We start from the raw sequence: 24962 nt of genomic DNA on the forward strand, positions 1-24962 counted from the left end.
ATCTGGATGAGAAAGGTAATTTATATTAGTTATATTATGTCAAAGGATGAAAAATGGTAATTTCTTTAGAAATTGTTTAAACTATGAATGACTAAAAGAAGGTCGCTGGAAGTAATTTTCTCATGCTTCCATTTATCTTAAGAATCAGAAGACCTCTGGATTTAGTAGTACTGCCAAATAAGGATTTAGAAAGGATTCGGTTAAGTACAGATGCCTTACAACTACTAATATTTAAGCACTGAACTATTCAACAGTTTAAAGTCAACTATAATGATAATAGGTACAATAACGTTTTTGTATTGAATACTGTTTGAAATCAAGTGGGTTATGGATTAGAAAACAGGATTGTGTTATATTGACTTTATATTGAAATGGTACTGGTAATAAAATTTCATATATATTTTTTCTACAACACATCAGCCAATACTTAATAAATCTCTGTTACCTAAAACATCAAATACAGAAAAAAAATTGGTTGTTGAATACTTAGTTAAACACTGGGAAAAACAGACCTATTATAGCTTTTTGTATAATCACTTGCCATTTGAAAAATGATGTATCAAACTCCTTTGGCTCTTCCCATGAGAGGTGCTTAGGGAGCTCAAATTTTTTTTTTCACTTTATACAGGATTAAGCAGAGCTTAGCCCACACTCAAAAGCAAAATTCTTTAGGAAACCAAAGGCTGAGAACATTCCTTATTCAGAAGTGAAATTCCATTGTCAGGGAAATCACTAATACCAACTACCAAGGGAAAATGTCTCATTCCTACTGCAGGATCAGCCAAAGTAAAACTGCTTCTTTAGTTGCTAGGAAACAACCAACTCATTATATGCCATTATAAGAACCCTAGAGAAGAAAACTGGCATCTGCATCACATTTGGGGACACTGGAGATTGAACTAAAAGCACTGAAACTGCTGCCAAAATCCCTGGTCTCCAGGGTTTACCCTGTGACCACGGCAGGAGCTGACACCAGACTAGCCTTTGAAGTTTTTCTTTCCGTAGCTCTTTCTAATATCTAAAATTATTTTTTCCCACTATCTCACATTTTCAAACTCAAAGATTCTAAAACAAGACCCTCATTTGAGTTAAACTATGATATGTATGTTGAGCACAATTTAAGAGAAAAAATACTACTCAATAATCTTAAGTAACAAAAGAATTTAAAACATTAGTTATTCATGGAATGGAATGTACTAGGTGTCTCTGTCTTTAATTATTTAAAGTCAAAATGGAAAATAAAAGGAAATTGTTTCAAAACCCAAGAGAAGAAAAAGGAAGACATACTGATAAATCCAGTACTCAAAATGACATTTTAACATTTATCTGCCTAATTACCTTAATTGATCATAAAATTTAACTTGTTTTTTATAAACTGACATGCTTTTTCACAATGCAACACAAAAATACATTCATGAACATATACCATATTTATTCATCAATCTCTTCCCTTCCTTTTAGCAAATGAGGTTGAAAGGAGGTGGGGTGAAATTATGCAGATAAATTACTAGACATTGGCAAGCTGAAACCATGAGACTCCATATACTACTGATTCTGTATGCAGAAAAATAAGTTATCCTCCAGAAGAAGCTCCAGATGTTGGTAAAAGAAGTTGGCAAAAAATCTTCTTTCATCAAATTACAAAGAATGATTCCAGTAGGGTTCCCCCATCCTAATATAATTCTTTGCCCCATCTCCCATTCTAATGTGCACCTCTTTCAACTACTCACACCTGCCACCCTCCACTAACTAACGTTCCCTTGAGATTCCTTCATACTTTGACACTCAAACAACAAAGCTCCACTCCACCACCATGTCTACCTTCTCCCAACCTGACTCTTATACACCTTCCTGTGTGTCTTATGAAACATCACTTCCACTCAGGGTTGCCAGATTTAGCAAATGAAAGTAGAGGACCCTCACTCAGTTGAGTCTGAATATCAGATACACAACAAATAACTTTTTAGTGTATGTCCCAACCAATATTTGTGACATACCCATACTAAAAAATTATTCATTGCGTATCTAATATTCAAATTAACTGCTGGCAACCCTATTACTGCCCCACTATGAGATACCTTGATACTTGACATTTTTCTCCACTTGAATAGAAACCTGACTTTCCTCAATAATACCTCATTCCCCAATACCAACTGAATAAAAGAAAGAGAGAGAGAAAGAAAGCAAGCAAAGACAGAAAAGGCCTAACTTTTCTAATGTCCCTTCTCTGAATAAAATCAATTTCTCTGTCACTTTTTATACCTGTTCTTTCCACAGCTACTAAAGCACTTCTTCCCATCACAGGTGATTTTCTATTATTTAATCCCTCCAATTTTACCCAGACTCCTGATTCCTCCTCACTACCTGTCTGCCTGGAAATCAGGCCTTGTCTTCAATGTTTCACTCATGAATGCCCTAAATAACTTTCCCCTTTGGATTTTCTGCCATGCAAATCCTGAATCCAACAACAAATTTGCCCATGTCAGTTTTCAGGTTTCAGAGAGTTGCTAAAGACAGTCACAAAAACTTAGCAAAACTAAAAAATCATGATATTTAGCATCCAGTGGGCCTTTATCACGACATAGGGATCCTATCATTAATCCCTTCATCTCTCTCTTTTTTAATTCTAAAAGCAGTTAAAAAGCACTACGCCTTTGGACAGTTGTATGCCTAAACCTGACCTTTTAGAACCACAAAAATTAGTAAGTAACCTGGGATCATCTATTGAAAATGCAAACTCTTTGTCCCTCCCCTGGATTTACTGAAGGAAAATCTTCAACTAAATTTTCAACTAGCTCCCCAGATAATTTTTATGAATAGGAAATTTATGGATCAAATTTGCTCTATTGAATAAACTATGTTTTCCTTCCACTGAAAGATCAAGGAAATATAACTCTTGTCTTTTTAGTACCAGGTATGATGGGGTTCCTTCATCTACTCTTCTTTCCATTCTACTCACCAAACATGGAACTAGACTTATTTTCCAAAAATAATTCATTTACATAAATTTTTTTTTCAAGATTTTATTTATTTATTTGACAGAGAGAGACAGCGAGAGAGGGAACACAAGCAGCAGGCAGAGTCTGGAGAGGGAGAAGCAGGCCTCCAGCCAAGCGGGGAGCCTGATGCGGGGCTTGATCCCAGGACCCTGGGATCATGACCCGAGCCAAAGACAGACGCCTAACAACTGAGCCACCCAGGCACCCCATTTACATAAATTTTTAATCCCATTCCCTTTGACTCTTTCATAGTAAGACTCTTCCAGTAATCCTCTCATGTTCTAGAATCTTTAATCCCTCTTCACTGTATCCTATGCCTTGGAAAAGGTATGGCTGCCTCTTTTGGAAAGCAAATGAAAAGGGCTTTTAAATGAAAAGCAATGAAAAGGGCCTCCTTAGGCCTTCATCCTATTTTCCTTTCCTTTTCCACACCTCCCAACTCCCTGCATGGCCAATTTTATCTAACAAGCAGAAGATACCTCTACCACCACTTTCTTGCTATATATACATTCCATTCTTAAACCCCTATGACTTTTTCATTCACTGTTCTACTAAAGGATTACTAATAACCACCTAACATCGATTATCTCTTTGCCCATTTTTAAGCCTCATTCTCAATGACCTATCGTTCTTAAAACTTTGCAAACCACTGGCTCCCAAACTTTTCTACACAATGGTATCAGGTGGAGAACTCCAAAAACGCTGATGCCTGGGTTAGTTACCAAGAATTCATGATTTAACCAGTCTAAAGTGTGATCTGAAAATTGAAATGTTTAAAATTCCCACATGATTCAGGCAGGGGTAAGGGCGCCTGGGTAGCTCAGTTGGTTAAGTGTCTGCCTTCAGCTTGGGTCATGATCTCAGAGTCCTGGGATCGAGCCCCACATCGAGCTCTCTGCTCCGTGGGGAGTCTGCTTTTCCCTCTCCCTCTGTGCACTCTCTCTCTCTCAAATAAATAAATAAAATCTTCAAAAAAAAAAAAAAGATTCCCAGATGATTCTAATATGTAGATATGTTGGAGAACCATTGCTCTAAACACTTAATTTTCATGACATTAGTATCCTTGTTTTCCTACTTCTTGAACTACTTCTTTTCCTCTTTACTACTTCCCTTTCCTCCCACAAAATCACCCACTCCAAACTAGGAATGTCCATCAAACAGAAGTCCTCAACCCATTACTTTTCTCTTGCTGTAATTAATATAGCTGAAGCTATGAAAGTAGAAGAGATGTCTCAGGGAGGATGATGGTGATGGTGATAATGATGATGATACCTAATATCAACAAATCTAATACCACATTTGACTATATGATGTATCATTATTTTATGTAGCACTAAAAGAGGAAAAAAACACCTAAGATGAGGAGGAATCTAATACAAGAATCCTATATACAGCTGGGGCCCCAAAGGACTACTCTCTTTTAAACTAAAGACAAATGAAATATAAATCTACAATTCAGAAATAAATTTCAAGGAAATGTTCATCTCTCAATTTGGGCACTGGCATAAGGCAGAGAAATACCTCCATAAGAAGATAAATCACAAATTGTTAAGCATGCAGCTTTCCAACCTGAATTCATACCACCAGATTGGTCCCAAAAACCTCTAACAGAGAAGTCAATTTAAAGTTGCCTCAGGTTGAAAGTGCCCAGCTTATTGGAGAAACACAAAAACCACTGTGAAAGAATCTGACAAAGCCGGGAATAAAGCAATTCTAAGAAGCCATCTCTTATAAGATGCATCCTGATTAATGTCAAACCATACAAAAACAACCTAATTTGTGTTATGATTGATAAAATACAATAGAAACAGGGCACACTTATAGTTACTTAATATGCTTTTTAAGCATATTACACATACTAACTCATGTAATCTTCACAACAATTTAAGTGCCATAAACCCCATTATATACGTAAGGAAACTACAGCTCAGAGAGGTTTTGCCCAAGGAACATACAGCTAATTAGATGTGCCACTGAGGTTGGATTCAGGCAGATGTGGCTCCAGAGTCCATGCCCTTAACTACTGAGCTATAGACCTATTTCTGGAGAACATCAACATTTAAGTGGTATACAGAGAAAAAGCCCTCAAAAAAATAAAGAAAATTATGGAAGCTGCCAGAAAAAAAAGATACTAATCACAGGGAAAAATTATAAAAATGATGGCAGATTTCTCGTTGGAAACAATGAAAGGCAGAAGACAATGGAACAGCAGCTTTAAAGAATTGAAGAAAAAAATGCCAACACAATTCTATATTGCAGTGAAAGTACAAAAAGAAAATAAAGACGTGCAATAAATGAAAGTTGAGAAAATTCTTCACCAGCAGACCCACACAATAAGAGACTAAACAAAGTTGTTCAGGATAAAGAAAAGTGACAAATGAAACTCGGATCTAAAGAAATGGAAAGCACAGATATAGCAAATTATGGGTAATTAAAATAGACTGGTTTCTTAGTTTCTTTAAAGAATGACTATTTAAATAAACCAGTAACACTGTATTGTGAGATTTATAATGTACATATATTTATTTTTTTAAAGATTTTATTTATTTATTTATTTATTTATTTATTTATTTGAGGGGGGGGAGGAGGAGCAGGGGAGGGGCAAAGGGAGAAGCAGACTCCCTGCTGAGTGGGGAACCTGATGCAGGGCTTGATCCCAGGACCCTGGGATCATGACCTGAGCCGAAGTTGCCACTAAACTGACTGAGCCACCCAGGTGCCCCTATAATGTACATATATTTAAAATACATCACAATAGGGATGCCTAGGTGGCTCAGGTGGTTAAGCGTCTGACTCTTGAGTTGGGCTCAGGTCATGATCTCAGGGTCATGAGATGAAGCCACACACCTAGTGTGGAGCCTGCTTGGGATTCTCTCTCTCCCTCTCCCTTTGCCCCTCCCTTCCCCGCTCTCTCTCTCTAAAAATAAAAAATAAGATAAAATATATAAAATACTTTACAACAATACACAAAGGATGGGAGGTGGTGAAGAAAACTATACTGTTGTAAGATAATTAATTTTACATGAAGTACACCACGATCAAGTGGGATTTATTCCCATAATGCATGGATCAATATTCGCAAATCAATCAATGTGATATATCACATCAGCAACAGAAAGAATAAAAATCATATGAACATTTCAATAGATGCAGAAAAAGCATTTGACAAAATACAATATCCATTCATGACAAAAACCCTCAAAACAAAGTAGGTTTAGAAGGAACATACCTCAACATTATAAAGGCCATATATGAAAAACCCACAACTAACATCATACTCAATAGGGAAAAACTGAGAGCTTTTCCCAAGGTCAGGGACAAGATAAGAATGTCCATTCTCACCACTTTCACTCAACACAGTACTGGAAGTCCTAGCCACAGCAATCAGACAAGAGAAAAAAATAAAAGGCATCCAGATTGGTAAGGCAGAAGTAAGACTTTCATTATTTGCAGATGGCATGAAACTCTATACAGAAAACCCCAAAGAAAGACTCCACCAAAAAACTACCAGAACTGATAAATGAATTCAGTAAGGTCACAGGATACAAAATGGATGTACAGAAATCCATTGCATTTCTATACACTAATAATGAAGTAACAGAAATTTACAAAGCAATCCCATTTACAATTGCACCAAAAATAATAAAATACCTAGGAATAAATAAACCAATGAGGTTAAGAGACCTATCCTCTCAAAACACTGATGAAAGAAATGAAGACAACAAACAAAATGGAAAGATATTCTATGCTCGTGGATTGGAAGAATTAATATTATTAAAATGTCCATACTTCTCAAAGCAATCTACAGATTGATGTAATCCCTATTAAAATATCAACAGCATTTTTCACAGAACCAGAACAAATTATCCTAAAATTTGTAAGGAATCACAAAAGACCTTGAATAGCCAAAGCACTCTTGAAAAGGAAAAACAAAGCTAGAGGCATCACGATTTCAGATTTCCAGTTATACTTCAAAGCTGTATAATCAGAACAGTATGGTAATGGCACAAAAAAAAAGACACATAGATCAAGAGACCAGAATAGAAAGCCCAGAAATAAACCCAAAGTTATATGGTGAATTAATATTCAACAAAGGAAGTTAAGAATATGCAATGAGAAAAAAGACAGTCTCTTCAACAAATGGTGCTGGGAAAACAGGACAGCTACATGCAAAAGAATGGAACTGGACCATTTTCTTACACCATACACAAAAATAAATTCAAAATAGATTAACGATCTAAACATGAGACCTGAAATTATAAAAATCCAGGAAGAGAGCTCAGGCAGTAATTTCTCTGACATCAGCCATAGCAACTTTTTTCTAGATAGGTCCCCTAAAGCAATGGAAATAAAAGCAAAAACAAACTATTGGGACTACATCAAAATAGAAAGCTTCTACACAACAGTGGCTCCTGAGTGGCTCAGTTGGTTAAGCAACTGCCTGTGGCTCAGGTCATGATCTCAGGGTCCTAGGATTGAGCCCCACATCAGGCTCCCACTCAGTGGGGAGTCTGCTTTTCACTCTGTGCCTCCCCCTGCTCATACTCTCTCTGCACTGTCTGCTCTCTCTCTCTCAAATAAATAAATAAAACCTTTTTTAAAAAGCAGCTTCTGCATAACAAAGGAAACAACAACACTAAAAGACAACATACTGAATGGGAAAAGATATTTGCAAATGACCTACCTGAAAAAGGATTAGTATCCAAAATATATAAAGAACTTATAAAATGCTCAACATCACTTGGCATCAGGGAAATACAAATCAAAACCTCAGTGAGATACCACCTCACACCAGTCAGAATGGCTAAAATTAACAAGTCAGGAAATGACAGATGTTGGCAGGGATGCTGAGAAAGGGGAACCCTCCTACACTGTTGGTGGGAATGCAAGCTGGTGCAGCCACCCTGGAAAACAGTATAGAGGTTCCTCAAAAAGTTGAAAATAGAGCTACCATATGATCCAGCAATTGCACTACTGGGTATTTACCCCAAAGATACAAAAGTACGGATCCAAAGGGGTACGTGCACCCTGATGTTTATAGCAGCAATGTCCACAATAGCCAAACTGTGGAAAGAGCGAAGATGTCCATTGACAGATGAATGGATAAAGAAGATGTGGTATATATATACAATGGAATATTATGCAGCCATCAAAAGGAATGAAATCTTGCCATTTGCAACAATGTGGATGGAACTGGAGGGTGTTATGCTGAGCGAAATAAGTCAATCAGAGAAAGACATGTATCATATGACCTCACTGATATGAGGAATTCTTAATCTCAGGAAACAAACTGAGGATTGCTGGAGTGGTGGGGGGTGAGAGGGATGGGGCGGCTGGGTGATAGACACTGGGGAGCATATGTGCTATGGTGAGCGCTGTGAATTGTGCAAGACTGGTGAATCACAGATCTGTACCTCTGAAACAAATAATACATCATATGTTAAAAAAAAGAAGAAGAAGATTTTCAAAAATTCTGTACTTTACTGTATTTACAAAAATTCTGTACTGTACTAACAAAAAGAAGAAGAAAAAAGAAGCAGGAGGGGAAGAATGAGGGGGGGAATCGGAGGGGGAGCTGAACCATGAGACGATGGACTCTGAAAAAACAAACTGAGGGTTCTAGAGGGGAGGGGGGTGGGAGGATGGGTTAGCCTGGTGATGGGTATTAAAGAGGGTCCGTTCTGCATGGAGCACTGGGTGTTATACGCAAATAATGACTCATGGAACACTACATCAAAAACTAATGACATAATGTATGGTGATTAACATAACATAATAAAATAAAAAAAAATAAAACTGTTGTTTTTACTGTAAGCATTTACCTCAATCTGTACATAAATACTATTGTGATTACTTGATATTTGTTTCTCCCATTGGTTTTAAGCACCACAGGAGTATGAATCACATAGAAAATGATTGACTCAACAGAACACTTGCAACACTTAGCATGGTGGTATGCATAGAATAAGCAATCACAGATGTATCTGTTGTAAATGAATGAATGCATGAATGAGGATGTTTTGGAATGTAACTCTATGACTTCGTGTAATTTCTTCCTCTGATTATGTAGTTTTAGTTGACTCTAGTGATTAAAAGCCCAAATTTCAGAGTCAAATGTGACCATGTACGGTGATTAACATAATAAATAAATAAATAAGAACTTATATTACTCAACACCAAAAAAACAAATAACCCAATGAAAAAATGGGCAGAAGACATGAACAGACATTTCTCCAAAGAAGATGTGCAGATGACCACAGACACATGAAAAGATGCTCAACATCACTCATCATCAGGGAAATGCAAATCAGAACCACAATGAGTTATCATCTCACACTTGTAAGAATGGCTAAAATCAAGAACACAAGAAACAAGTGTTGGCAGGGGTGTGAAAATAAGAAACCCTCATGCAATATTGGTGAGAATGCAAACTGGTATAGCCACCATGGAAAACAGTATGGAGTTTCCTCAAAAACTTAAAAATAGAATTACCATATGATTTAGCAATTGCACTACTGGATATTTACCCACAGAATATGAAAACACTAATTCGAAAGGATATGCACTCCTATGTTTATTGTGGCATTACTTACAACAGCCAAATTATGGAAGCAGCCCAACTGTCCATCAATAGATGAATGGATAAAGATGTAGTGTGTATGCACACACACACACATATACACACACACAATGGAATATTATTCAGTCACAGAAAAGAATGAAATCTTGCCATTTGCAACAACATGGATGGAGATGGAGAGTAAAATGCTAAGCAAAGTCAGTCAGAGAAAGACAAATACCATATGATTTCATTCACATGTAGAATTTAACAACCAAAACAAATGAACAAAAGGAAACAAAAAGAGAGACAAATATCTTGATGAGCACTGAGTAAAGTACAGAATTTTTGAATCACTGTATTTTACTCCAGAAACTAATGTAACATTGTATGTTAACTACACTGCAATTAAAATAAAAATAAACTAAACAAAATACCTTCAAAAATATTTTATATGAAGTAACACAATATAAACCTTAAAAAGAATGTGAAAACTTAAGAAAGTTTATTATAATCCCTAAAGTAGCCACAAAATAATAATATGAAGAGGTATGGCTGAAAAGTCAATAGAAGTGGGGCAGCTGGGTGGCTCAGTCGGTTAAGCATCCAACTCAAGTCATGATATCAGGGTTGTAGGATCGAGCCCCAAGTTGGGCTCCCCACTCAGGAGGGAGTCTGCTGGAGATTCTCTCTCTCCCTCGCCCTCTGCCCCTCCCCCCACTCCCTGCACACACATGCACACACATGCACTCTCTCTCTCTCTAAAATAGATAAATAGGGGCGCCTGGGTGACTCAGTCGGTTAAGCATCTGCCTTCAGCTCAGGTCATGATCCCAGGGTCCAGGGATGGAGCCCCGCATCGGGCTCCCTGCTCCGCAGGAAGCCTGCTTCTCCCTCTCCCACTCCCCCTACTTGTGTTCCCTCTCTCGCTGTCTCTCTCTCTCTCTGTCAATTAAATAAAAAAGTCTTTAAATATAAATAAATAAATAGATAAAATAAATAAATCTTTTTTAAAAGGCCAATAGAAGAATTCAAATCGAATTAAAGAAATATTTCATTTATCCAAAAGAATATATGAAAAAAACAGGAAGAAAAAAATAGATGAAACAAATGAGAAAAAAATTAAAATGGTAGACTTAAAACAAACCATATCAATAATTACAGTAAGTGTAAATGGACTAAGCACTCTAATTAAAAGCCAAAGATTATCAGGCTGGATAATATATCAAGACACTACAAAATATCCACTTTAAATATAATGAAACGGGCGCCTGGGTGACTCAGTTGGTTAAGCGACTGCTTTCAGCTCAGGTCATGATCCTGGAGTCCTGGGATCAAGTCCCACATCAGGCTCCCTGCTCAGCATGCAGTCTGCTTCTCCCTCTGACCCTACCCCCTCTCATGCTCTATCTCATTCTCTCTCTCAAATAAATAAATAAAATCTTTAAAAAAATAAATAAATAAAATAAATAAATAAATATAATGAAAGAGGGCACCTGGGTGGCTCAGTCGGTTAAGCGACTGCCTTCAGCTCAGGTCATGATCCTGGAGTCCTGGGATCGAGTCCCACATCGGGCTCCCTGCTCAGCGGAGAGTCTGCTTCTCCCTCTGACCCTCCCCCCTCTCATACTCTCTCGCTGTCTCATTCTCTCTATCAAATAAATAAAATCTTAAAAAAAATAAATAAATATAATGAAACATAAGGTTAAAAGTAAAAGAATAAAAAAGATATTCTATGGAAACAGTATGTTTAAGAAAATTAATGTCGCTATATTAGCATGAGATAAAGATGAGAGTTTATCAGAGATAAAGAGAAACACTTCAGGAGCGCCTGGGTGGCTCAGTCGGTTAAGCGGCTGCCTTCGGCTCAGGTCATGATCCCAGGGTCCCCGGGATTGAGCCCCGCATCGGGCTCCCTGCTCGGCGGGGAGCCTGCCTCTCTGTCTCCCTCTGCCTGCCTCTGTGCCTACCTGTTCTCTCTCTCTATCTCTCTGTCAAATAAATAAATAAAATCTTTAAAAAAAAAAAAAAAAGAGAAACACTTCACAACAATAAAAAGGTCAATTCACCAGGAAGATATAACAAGTCTAAATGTGTGTTTAGAGATTCAAAATACATGAAGTAAAAACCAAATTAGAGAAAATCCACAATCATAGTTGGAGATTTTAACAATCCTCTCTCAGTAGGTCTGAGTAATTAGGTAAGAAGTCAATAAAGCTATTAATCAGTTGAACAATACTGTTGACTTGACCTAAATGGTATTTACAGAATATTAATCACAACAGCTGCAAAATACAATTTCTTTCTAAAAGCATATGGAACAATCACAAAGATGGACCACATGCTAGCCCATAAAGTCTTAAAAAATTTTAAAAGATTGACATTTTACAGAGTAAATTCTCTAACAAAAACAAAATTACACTAGAAATAAATATCAGTAAGTTATTAAAAAGATCCCCAAATGTTAGGAAAATTAAATAACACACTACAAAAATAAAAAAAGGAAATTAGAAATTATTTATTTTAAACTGAATGACAATGAAAACACAACATATCAGAATTTACAGGATTCTAAGAAATGACTAAAGATAATTTACAATCATAACTATTTATACTAAAAAACAAGAAATGTTTAAAATGAGTTATCTAAGTTTCTAACTTCAGAAGGTAGAAAAAAGAAGAGCAAATTAAGCCTGAAATTTTAAAAAGGAAGAAAATAGTAACAGCAGAAGACAATGACATAGGAATACACATAAAACAGAGAACATTTAAAAGGCCAAAATTTTATTCTTGGGAAAAATTAATAAAATTGATAAACCGTAGCAAGAAAAATCAATAGAGAAAAAAACCAAATTACCAAAATTAGGAATAAAGAGGAAACACTCCCATCTCATATACATTGCATCTCATATTCTGTTTTAAAAGGTAGTAGGCTAAATAAATAATAAATAAATAATAAAAGGTTGTAGGCAATATTACAAAGAACCTTATGTATATATTCTACAACTCAAGTGAAATAATAAACTCCTATAAAACACAATGAAACTGAAACAAGATGAATTGTAAGTCTGACTAGAATTAATCCTCAAAAACCTTCTCCTAACCAAGGAGAAAAAAACAAACACTCCAGCCCCAGATTTCCTTGATAAATTCCACCAAATACAAACATTACACTTAATCTAATAATTTTACAGCAACACTTTCACAAAAGAGAAGAGGAGGGAAGTACTTCCAAACTCATTTTACAAGACCAAGATAGACCCCTACAATACCAGAAAAAGACATTACAGGAAAAACAAATTAGAAACTATTAATATTAATTAACACTGAACTATTAACATTAATATTCCTCACAAATACTGATCTAAAACTTAATAAAGTATTAGCAAATTGAATCTAGCAACATATTGAATTACAATATTACTTATTATAATTAAATATTATGACCAAGAAGAATCTATCCCAGGAATGCAAGGTTGGTCTAACACAGAAAATCAATGTAAATCACACCATCCATAAAATAAAAGAGAAAAACCACATCATCATTTCGATAAATGGGGAGGAAAAAGCATTTGAAAAAAACTCAGTGCCCATCCACAATAAAAACTCTTAGCAAACAAAGAAACAGGGAGGACAGAGGGCATCAGTGAAAACCTACTACTATCATTACTTCTTGTTACCCTACCCTACAAATCCAGATGAAGACAAGGATGTCTGCTCTCATCTTTACTACTAGTTAGTGCAATAAGTAAACGAGAAAATGAAATGAAAGAAATAGATTGGAAAGGAAGCACTGAAGCTATTTTACTTATAGACAACATAATCATGTGCATATAAAGTGTATATTCTGTCCTAACAGTAAACAATTTGAAATTAAATACAAAATACAATTCCAAAATCATCTCAGAACATAAAATACTTAGAATAAATCTAACAAAAGTACAAGACCAATACACTAAAAACTATATATTACTCCAAGAAATTAAAGAAAATCTAAATAAATATAGAAACATGCCATGCTCATGGATTAGAAGCCTCAATTTTGTCAGGATCTTGATTCACAAAATACTGACCTATACATTCAATACCAGCCACCCTACATTTAATACCATCCTAATGAAAATACCAACATGCTTTTCTGTACAAATTGACAAGCTGAATCTAAAATTTATACAGAAATGGAAAAGAACCCAGTGTAACTAAAACAATCTTGGAAAAAAAACAAAGTTGGAAGACTCATACTTTCTGACTTGAAACTTTCTCCATGGCTACAATTATCAGGTAGTATGGTTTTACTGTAAGGCTAAAAAAAGGTAGATGGAACACAATAGAGTATCCAGAGATAAACCCATACACATATATATACTCAATTGACTTTCATTTAAGGTATCAAGTCAATTCAATGGGAAAAGGAAGTCTTTTAAACAAATGGTGCTAGAACAACTAGATAAACCACTATGTGTTTTCCCATGACTCTGACATTAACAACCTGGTTACAGCATTAGATTCCACAGGTTAATTAAGGGCTCAGTCCCACTAGACTACTCCCACTTCAGATACCAATCACAAGTTCAGGTTGTTACCTGTGCATCTGGACTGACCAGCTGTAAATCAGAGGTTTCCATGACCCCCTCCTTCAGGTTTGATTAATTTGCTAGAGTGGCTCAGAGAACTCAGACAAACATTTACTTATGTTTACTAGTTTATCATAAAGGGTATTAGAAAGGATACATATAAATAGCCAGATGAAGAGATACAAAGGGAAAGGTCCAAAAAGGCCCTTAGCATAGGAGCTTCTGTCCCTACGAAACTAGGTTTACACAACCCACCAGGATGTGGATACACTCACCAACCCAGAAGCTCATCAAGAGTTTTCACAGAGCTTAATCTGCAACCCACCCTCCTTCCCCTTCCCCTTCCCAGAGGTCAGTGGGTGGGGCTGAAAGTCCTAACCCTCTAAACAATTGGTCTTTCTGGTGATCAGCCCTATCCTGAGACTATCCAGGGACCCTAACCTAAGTCACCTTACTAACATGAACTCAGGTGTGCTCAAAAAGGGGCTCCTCATGAGTTACAAAAGATACTCCTATCATCAGAAAATTCCAAGGGTCTTAGGAGCTTTGTACCAGGACCCAAGGACAAAGAACAAATATATTTGCTATTATACCACAACTGTGAAAAAATATAAACCCTTATCTCATTTCCCACACAAAATTTAAATCATGATGTGCAAGCCAAAGCTATAAAGCTTTGAGAAAAAATATGTATCTTTATAACCTTGGGGTAGATAGGCAAAGATTTCTTAGGACACAAAAAGCATTCAGCATTAAAAAAAAAATTTTTTTAGATAAATTGGGATTTCATGAAAATTTAAAACATCAGTTAATCAAAAGGCAAGCCATAGACTGGGGGAAATATTCCCAATACATATATCTGACAATGGACTCACACCAGAATATATTAAAACTCTTGCAACTCAATTACAAGAAGAAAACTGAGCCAATAAAAAAAATGAGTGAAAGACTTGAACAGACACTTTATCATAAAGGAAGATACAATGATATCTAATATGCACATGAAAAGGGGCTAAACATCATTAATCATCAGAGAAGCACGAACTAAAACACTAAGAAGATACCATTTTATACCCACTAGTGAAGAGACTGGCAACACCAAATACTGACAAGATGTAAAGCAACCGAAATCCTTAGGAAACTTGTACAAGTATTTATAGAAGCATTATTCATAATAGCCAAAAACTGGTGTCTACCCAAATGTCCATCAACAGAAGAACAAACAGTATTTGATTATATTCATGTGATGGAATACAATTCAGCAATAAAAAGGACTCAACTACTGATATAGGCAACAACAGGATGATGTTCAAAAGCATTAGGCTAAGAGAAAGAAACCAGATACAAAAGGCTATACAGTCTGTAGGGTTCCATTTATATGAAGTATAAGAACAAAAGAGAACTCATTTATGACACTAGAAATCACAACTGTGATGGCCTAAGAGCAGGGGAGTGAAGAGAAGGAAGCCCAGGGAAATGTCGTAGGGGGATGGAAATGTTCTCTATCTTGATTGAGGTGTGATTATACAGGTATATACATTTATCAAAAATTACTGAACCATACATGTAAGATCTCTGCATCCCATAGTAAGTATAACTTTGACTCAATAAAATATCGTAAGAGGGTGCCTGGTGGCTCAGTTGTTAGGCGTCTGCCTTCGGCTCAGGTCATGATCCCAGCATCCTGGGATCGAGCCCCACATCGGGCTCCCTGCTTGTGGGGGAGCCTGCTACTCCCTCTCCTACTCCTCCTGCTTGTGCTCCCGCTCTCACTGTCTCTCTCTCTGTCAAATAAATAAATAAAATCTTAAAAATATATATATATCGGGGCGCCTGGGTGGCTCAGTCGGTTAAGCGTCTGCCTTCGGCTCAGGTCATGATCCCAGGGTCCTGGGATCGAGTCCCACATCGGGCTCCCTGCTCGGCGGGAAGCCTGCTTCTCCCTCTCCCTCTCCCACTCCCCCTGCTTGTGTTCCCTCTCTCGCTGTGTCTCTCTCTGTCAAATAAATAAAATCTTTAAAAAAAAAAAAAAAAAAATATATATATATATATATATATATATATCATAAGAGAGAGGGGGAAAAGAACTTTAAACCAGACTTTCAGTTCAGATGGCAGACTGACCACAAGTATTTATCTTCTCCCCCCAAAAACAGCAACTAGGAAGAGACATGAAAGAAACTTCTGGAAATATAGTATTCTATAGGAAGAGACATGAAAGAAACTTCTGGAACACTAGCATTCTATTTATCATGTCCTGAAAAATTATATAGGTATTTTCACTTTGGGATTATCCATCTATCTGTACACTTATGATTTGTACACTGTACAGTCATATATATATACACATATATATATAATTCAATTTTTTCCATCAGCCAATGAATCAGGTAGCCTCCACAACCCACTGCTGTACAGAGCATCTATCCAGCTACTAAATTTTCACAAAGGATGTTAAACTTACCAAAAACTGGTCTGCTTTCTAAAGCAATAGCAGTTGACATGATCAGTACAGGTCACAGCGTAGTCCAAAAATATGAGCTTTTCAGCTCCAATTAAAATGCGCAAATGATAATGGTAACTTTTCAAAAGACTGTAAGGTAAATATGTAGTCTAATGTCCTAATATCTTAGAGGCCTTAGAGGATACCTAGAGTATCCCAATAAGTTATGGAGCCATTTTCTCACCCCATCTTTCATCCTGATATTTTGTAGCATGTTTGCTAAAAATGTACTGTCAGCACTTATCAAAGTAAACTGACTTTTATATGATTTATGTGTCAGAGAGCCAAATCTCCAAATCTCCACTAGTTTCTCAGCCAGACTACCAAATTCCATAAATATTTTTTAAACTTAGCATCTGATGAATGCTGAGAAGAACATGAATAATGTCAGATGACTGAAGTGATGAGAGTGTAGCTGAATTCAGAAATCAAAAATGTGTAATGCCAGCAAATAACACAAGTATTTTATATTCTCTGACAGTATTCAGCAGAAGATAAAAGAGGCAGGGTTATGGAGGGATATTGACTGAGAATATGAAATGGGATCCTGCCCCTCTTCTCTTCCCCAATTCCTCACAGAATGAAAAAACAATGTATTCTGGTTCCTTCAGACTTGATCTTTCACCTCTGGTCTCATAAAGTTTTCTTCATTTACAAAAGCAGTTACTAAATCTAAGTTTGAATTTCAGGTGCAATTTTTTGCAGCCTAATTAATTTGCATTGTCAGGTTTACTCTCACTTCTCCCATGGAACATTCCCTTTGCCCCTCTCCTGAGGGTATGTGCACACTGGGTCTCTTTTATTCCACATTCAGGGGTTCCTTTGCAGAGATGTTTTCATCACCTGTCGCAATCTGAGGCTTAAATGGAACTTAATACTCAAAAAGGACACTTAAAGGCAGGATCCTGCATCCCTGAGAGGGGAGCACCAACACTTAGCTAAATCTCTGTGTCTAATATCACTGACTTGGGTTTCTAAGTCTCTGATCACTGTGGAAAGCAGAAGTATTTCCATCTTCTTGTGGCCATCCATAAGGCTTAGGAGAAAATCTGAATCAGTTTCTGTTGAGAATTACAACACTAACAGAGGAGGGGGAAAATGAGTACTTAAAATACTCTGATGACAAAATCAGAATTCTCCTTTTGGTGTTTCTAAATTTCTATTGACTCTAACTTTAAATATAAACGGAATAAAGACTGTTTTAGAATTTCCTTTAAAAAAAAAAAAGGCTGGGTTAATCCACACAAATAAAGAATAAAGATCAAGGTCACAAAGGAATCGGTAAAGAAGGGGTATTGTTGGGAGTATAACTGAAATAGCTAACTATGAGATCTGAGTATAAAAGGGGAGGAAATGCAGCTGAGAGGCTTGAATGCACTAGGAAAGCAGGTGGATTCTGGGACCAGAGATCAAAGAGCACATTTATTAGAACTTAAGCAGAAGGGGGCGCCTGGGTGGCTCAGTCGTTAGGCGTCTCCCTTTGGCTCAGGTCATGATCCCAGGGTCCTGGAATCGAGGCCTGCATCGGGCTCCCTGCTCTGTGGGGGGCCTGCTTCTCCCTCTCCCACTCCCCCTGCTTGTGTTCCCTCTCTCGCTGTGTCTCTCTCTGTCAAATAAATAAAATCTTAAAAAAAAAAAAAAAAAAAAAGAACTCAAGCAGAAGGAACACAAGATGTGACAATGAAAAAAAGAAGAGTTTCAGAGTTCAAGACATATTTCATCTACCAACTCTTGCAAATAGAAATGAATATAGAAATACCTATGATTAGAATTATCAACCTGTGGCCTGATGCCTGACCTAAAGTGAAATCTGAATACATAAGGGGTAATTGCTGTAAATGGTGGAGAAAATCCAAATTATTTATGGTGTTTACCTAGGACATAATTAACTGTAAATTCACAGCTCCTAGAAAAAAATTAAAATTATTTCTATAAATAACATACAGCTCATCCGATATTTTTAGATTATCCAATCAACTGTCCTCATCCTCAAGGATAAATTTAAGTTGATTGGACAGATATTACATACATAAATATGGAGCCAGATGTACTCAAAATAAAATAAAATTTCATTTTGTTCTAGAGCAATTTTAAAATGCGCATGATTTATGTAATTTTTTTATATATCCAAGAACTTCTACACTGCCCTTACAATTCAATATTGGCCATAATGAGATTAACCATAAATTTAAAGAAGGCAGATTACTTATAAAATAGATTTCTTCATCTCACTACAGACTCAACAAAGCAAAAGAACAATATAAAATAAGACATTAGGATTTTTAGTACTCATAAGTAATGGGGAAGATTAAATCACAGACCAGTGAAATTGGTCTTGGCACCACAGAACTCATTATATATTCAGTCTATCAGCTGGATTCTTTTACAAAACATCTCAAACCTGACTGCAAATTTTAACAACTCTCCAATCAGCAAATGCATTAACCACAGTGTGCCAATAATAAAATGATACTCAATGCAATTTTCTTACCTGCCTCAACAGTTTTTCAATAGCTGACATTACCATAAGGCCTCTCCAAACAACTGGTGCAGTCTCTTCAACCAGGAAGCCCATAGACATACTGCAACAATAAACCAAAAATATAACTAATTTACATACATTAATCAATATTATTCTGAAAAGTAGCATAAAGTAAAAAAGATATACTTACCAAGCAATACCATAATTCAAAAGAGGCCTCATTAGGTTGCCTGAAATTTAAAAAACAAAAAACCAAAAAAAACTCTTTTAGAATATATAAACATACATATTTTCTTATCAAAAAGTATCAAATTAACCAAAAAAAAAGTGTCAAATTAAAAATACAAATGGCTGGGGCCCCTGGGTGGCTCAGTTGTTAAGCATCTGCCTTCGGCTCAGGTCATGATCCCGGGGTCCTGGGATCGAGCCCTGCATCAGGCTCCCTGCTCCGCGGGAAGCCTGCTTCTCCCTCTCCCCACTCCCCCTGCCTGTATTCCCTCTCTCGCTGTGTCTCTCTCTGTCAAATAAATAAAATCTTTAAAAAAAAAAACACACACACAAAAAAAAAAAAAAAAAATTAAAAAAAAAAAAAAATTAAAAAAAAAACACACACAAATGGCTACTCATACTGCTGCTCTTTACCTTTCAACTGATTTACCTCAATCTGCAACAGTTTAAACATTATACCAAGCATACAACCAATACTTCCCATAGGCGCACATCTATAAATAGTTGGAATACAGTTTTATTAAGAAACAATCCATCTAGGGGTATCTGGGTGGCTCAGTTGGTTAACCATCTGCCTTTGGCTGAGGTCATGATCCCAGGGTCCTGGGATCAAACCCAGTGTCAGACTCCCTGTTAAGCAGGAAGCCTGCTTCTCCCTCTCCCTCTGCTGCTCCCCCCCACTGCCCATGCTCCTCTTGCTATCTCCCTCTCTCTCAAATAAAATCTTAAAAAAAAAAAAGCAACAATCCATCTATAATTTTCAAGTGTCTCTAAAAAATAGCCTCATTAGGTAAATTTATCCACCCATTTTATTGATATATAGACATATAAATTACATACTTAGGTTTATCTAGTATACATATACATGACAAGTACACATACAAATATGCACACATGCATCTAGTAAGTTCTCTGTATTTCTTTTTTCCTTACTTGAAGAATTTGTAAAGTATAAAAAACCCAAGAGTAGAAAAACTCTATTTTGTATCTCAACATAATAAAAGCAATATATGAAAAACCCACAGGAAACATCATACTCAATGGTAAAAGACTGAATGTTTTTCCTCTAAGATCAGGAACAAGACAAGGATGCCCACTTCTTTTACTCAGCATAATACCAAAAGAGCCAGAGCAATTAGACAAGAAAAATAAACGAACAGCATCAAAACTGGAAAGGAAGAAGTCAGTTTCTCTTTTCACAGATGATATGATCTTATATATAGACAACCCTTAAGATTCCACAAAAAACTATTAGAGCTAATTAATGAACTCAGCAAAGTAGCAGGATACAAAGTCAACACATAAAAATCCATTGCATCTCTATACACAAACAATAATCTGAGAAGAAAATTACAAAAACATTCCCACTTACAACAGCATCAAAAAGATTTAAATACTTAGGAATTAACGTCACCAATGAGGTGAAGGACTTGTACAATGAAAACCTCAAAACATTGCTGAAAAAATCAAAGATGACATAAATAAAAGGAAACACGTATCATGTTCATTGACTGGAAGACTTAATATATATTGTCAATACTGCCCAAAGCAATCTACTGATGCAATACAACCTTATCAAAACTCCAGTGACATTTTTTGCAGAAATAAAAAATTCCATCCTAAAATTCATATGGAATCTGAAGGAATCCCAAATAGGCAAATCAATCTAGAAAAGAACAAAGCTGGAGGATTCACACCTCCTGATTTCAAAATTTATTACAAAGCTACATTAAGCAAATCAGTGAGATACTGGCATGAAGACAGATAAAAAGACCAATGGAATAGAACAGAGAGCCTAGAAATAAAACCATCACATATCCAGTCAAATGGTTTTTGATGGGAAGCCAAGATCATTCGATGGGGAAAGGACAGTCTTTTCAACAACTGGTACTGAGAAAACTGGATATCCACATGCAAAAGAACAAATTTAGACCCTTACATATATAAAAATTAAGTCAAAATGGATCAAAGACCTAAATGTAAGAGCTAAAACTGTAAGATTCTTAGAAGAAAACATAGAGCAAAAGCCTCACGTCATTGGATTTAGCAATGATTTCTTGGGTATGACATCAAAAACAAAGGCAACAAAAGTAATAGACAAATTGGACTTAATGAGAAAAAAATTTTTTTATTTAAAGATTTTTTTTTTTAATTTATTTATTTGTCAGAATGAGAGAGAGAGAGAAAGCACAAGCAGGGGGAGCAGCAAGCAGAGGGAAAAGCAGGCTACCTAGTGAGCAAGGAGCCCAATGCGGGACTCGATCCCAGGACTCTGGAATCATGATTCCTGGGATTATGACCCGAGCCGAAGGCAGACGCTTAACCAACTGAGCCACCAAGGCATCCCTGGACTAATGAAAATTTTTAAATGTTGTGCATCAAAGACAATATCAATAAGTAAAAAAGCAAGCCCCAAAATGAGAGAAAACATCTGTAAATCATATATCTTATAAGGAATTCATATCCAGAACATATTAAATCTTAAAACTCAACAACAAAAAAATAAACCTAATTCAAAAGTCAGCAAAGGAAGTGAAGAGACATTTCTTCAAGGAAGATATACAAATGGCCGAAAAGGACATGGAAAAATGTTCAACATCACTGATCACTAGGGAAATGTATATCAAAATTACAGTTAAGAACCACCTCATACCTATTAGGATGGCTACCATCAAAAAAAAAAAAAAAAAACCCCACAAATAATAATAATACAGTATATGTTACCTAAATTGAGTTCAAATAAAATATTTTTTTAAAAATAGTCAAGTTTTACTATAAAATGGTTACTGAAAATCAATATCCTACAACCCTCTCCCATTTCTTACTCCCCAGAGCCAACAACTCTCAACTCAACTGATTTTTTTTAACTTCTTATTTTGAATTAGTCTTAGGCTTATAGAAAGTTGCAAAAATAGTACAGACTCCTCATATACCCTTTACCTAGCTTTCCATAATATTAACATCTTACATAACCATAGTACAATTACCACAACCTGGAAATTAACATTGATACAGTATGATTAATTAATCTGTGAACCTTATCCAAAGTTTCACAGTTTTCAGTTATCTCATAAAATATTATAGGACATAGTTCTTTTTCATGAACACAGGCACACTTCTCATTCACTCAACCTCTCAATGTAATTATATCACCATTTTTATTAGATAATCATGTAAAGGTTACTAACAGCTGAGCAATGTAGCATACAATATGATTATTTTTCCTATGTCTCCCTGAATTGGTGGTAAGGAAATCTTTGTGGTGCATTTATGTGTTTCCTTCATTTTCTATGCATTTCCTAGTAATTTGTTCCTAAATTATTTTCCAGTTGTGTAACTATCAAATGCACCAGGCATTCAAGTTCATTATCTTGAACAAGCCTCTGCTGAACTCTTTATAGTGTCTTTAGAATAACAGAAGTTCTTACTTTTTTAATACATTTTTTATATTTTTTATACTTTTTAATGTGTTTTTATTTTTTTTTATTTTTACGTAATCTCTATACCTAATGTGGGGCTCAAATTTACAGCCCTAAGATCAATAGTCACATGCTCTACTGACTGAGCCAGCCAGGCACCCCTAGAAGTTCTTATTTTTATGTAATCAAATAAATTAATTTTTTCCTTTATGGTTTATCCTTTTTCTTGTTGAAGAAAGCCTTCCCTAATATATTGTCATTGAGGTATTTTCTTATATTGTCTTCTGAACCCTTTATAGTTTTACATTTCACATTTAAGTCCTTAAACCATCTGAAATTAATTTCTGTGTAGCATGTAAGGATCCATTTTATTTCCATGTGGATAATAAATTGTCCTACCATCAATAATCTACTATGCCAGCTTCATCATAAATCAGGTTTCCATATATGTGTAAGTCTGTTTCTGGGCTCTCCTTTCATTCAGTTCCACTAATTTATCCATCCTCGAGCCAAAACCAAACAGGGTATGTGCTATACCTTTACAGTAAGTTCTGCCCTCTGGCAGAGTAAATCCCCTACCTGGTTCTCTCTCTTCAGGAGTGTCTTACCTATTCACAGTCTTTTGCTTATCTTTATAAATTGTATATTCAACTTGGTCACTTCCCACAAATGGAAGTTTGACTAAATTTGTGAGACCATTAGAAAAAATTGTCATTTTTTATAAAATTCTGTATTCCTATCCATGAACATCTTGTTTTTCCATTTATGTACCTCTTTAAAATCTTTCAATAAAGTTTTAGAATTTTTTTCACATAAAATTTGTACACTTTTTGTTAGATTTGTCCCCAGGTGCCCTGTATTTCTTAAGCTATTTGTATCTTTTTTGAAACTGCATTTTCTAACTCATTATTGCTAGTATATAGAAATTTAATTTTCTCATATATTATTCTTATATCTAGCCACCCTGCTAAACTCCCTTATTCATGTTCATAATTTAGAGTTTTTTTAAATTTTCTATATTAATGATATTTTCTACAAATAATAACAATTAGCTTCTTCTATTCAATTCCTCATTCATGAGTGTTACTATGTGTGTTTGGATTTATTTACAGATTAGGAGTGCCTATACAATGTTAAATAAAAGCTGTGATACCAGGATCCTTGTCTCATTCCTAATTTTAAATGAAATACTTTTAACAGTTCACAGTATGATTCTTGCTATGTATTTTTTATAAATCAGGTTAAATAAAATTCCCTTTTAATCCTAGTTCAAGAAGAGTATTGATATAAATGGTTATTTGGATTTACAGAATGCCTTCCCAGCCTCTTTCTGAATTATCATATACTTTTTCTCCTTTAACCTACTAAATTGGTAAGTTATATTAACAAATTTTTTTTTCTGGGGCGCCTGGGTGGCTCAGTCATTAAGCAATTGCCTTCGGCTCAGGTCATGGTCCCAGAGTCCTAGGATCGAGTTCCACATCGGGCTCCCTGCTCCGCGGGAAGCCTGCTACTCCCTCTCCCACTTCCCGCTGCTTGTGTTCCCTCTCTCACTATGTCTCTCTCTGTCAAATAAATAAATAAAATCTTTAAAAAAAAAAATTTTTTTTTTCTAATGTCGAACCAAACTTGCTTCCCTGGATTAAACCCAATTTAATCACCATACAGTTATACAATGCTAAATGGCTTCCTAATATTTGCTTAAGATTTTTTACATATGTTAATTAAGGAGACTGATCTATAATTTTCCCTTTTCAGAAATTCTATCCTACTAAGGTTTTACTAGCCTCATAAACTAAATTGGGAAGTATTATATATTTTTCTATTCCATGAATGAATTTGTATATAAGATTGGAATTATTTCTTGAATATTGGCTTGCTATTTCCATGGTAAGATTTTTAACTACTGATTCCATTTCTTTAGTAGGTATGGAATAATCTAGATGTTCTCTTCCTTCCTCAATCTGGTTTAGTGATATACACTTTTCTAGAGATTTCCCATCTCAACAAAATTTTCAAATGTATTAGATAAAGTTGTCCAAACATCTTTTCATATCTGAAACCCATGGTTATACCTATCAAGTCTCTTCTTTTATTTCCAATATATTTATAGGTCTTCTCTCCCTTTGCTTTTTAATTCTACCTTGCCAGGCATTATCTAATTTATTAGTCTTCAAAAAACCAATTTTTGGTTCTAT

General features: G+C 35.7%; 1 protein-coding gene across 1 annotated transcript in view; it reads right to left on the bottom strand.

Moving 5' to 3' along the window:
* NUBPL (nucleotide binding protein like) overlaps positions 1–24962 on the bottom strand; it is a 217126-nt gene that overhangs the window by 114250 nt on the left and 77914 nt on the right. Inside the window, exons 5-6 of the mRNA XM_044918054.1 lie at positions 19308–19347; positions 19127–19217 (exon numbers count right to left, since the gene is read on the bottom strand). Coding sequence (XP_044773989.1) covers positions 19127–19217; positions 19308–19347 — 131 coding nt within the window. The remainder of the gene's footprint in view (positions 1–19126; positions 19218–19307; positions 19348–24962) is intronic.

This window comes from Neomonachus schauinslandi, chromosome 9 (assembly GCF_002201575.2).
Source record: "Neomonachus schauinslandi chromosome 9, ASM220157v2, whole genome shotgun sequence".
Lineage (NCBI taxonomy): Eukaryota > Metazoa > Chordata > Mammalia > Carnivora > Phocidae > Neomonachus > Neomonachus schauinslandi.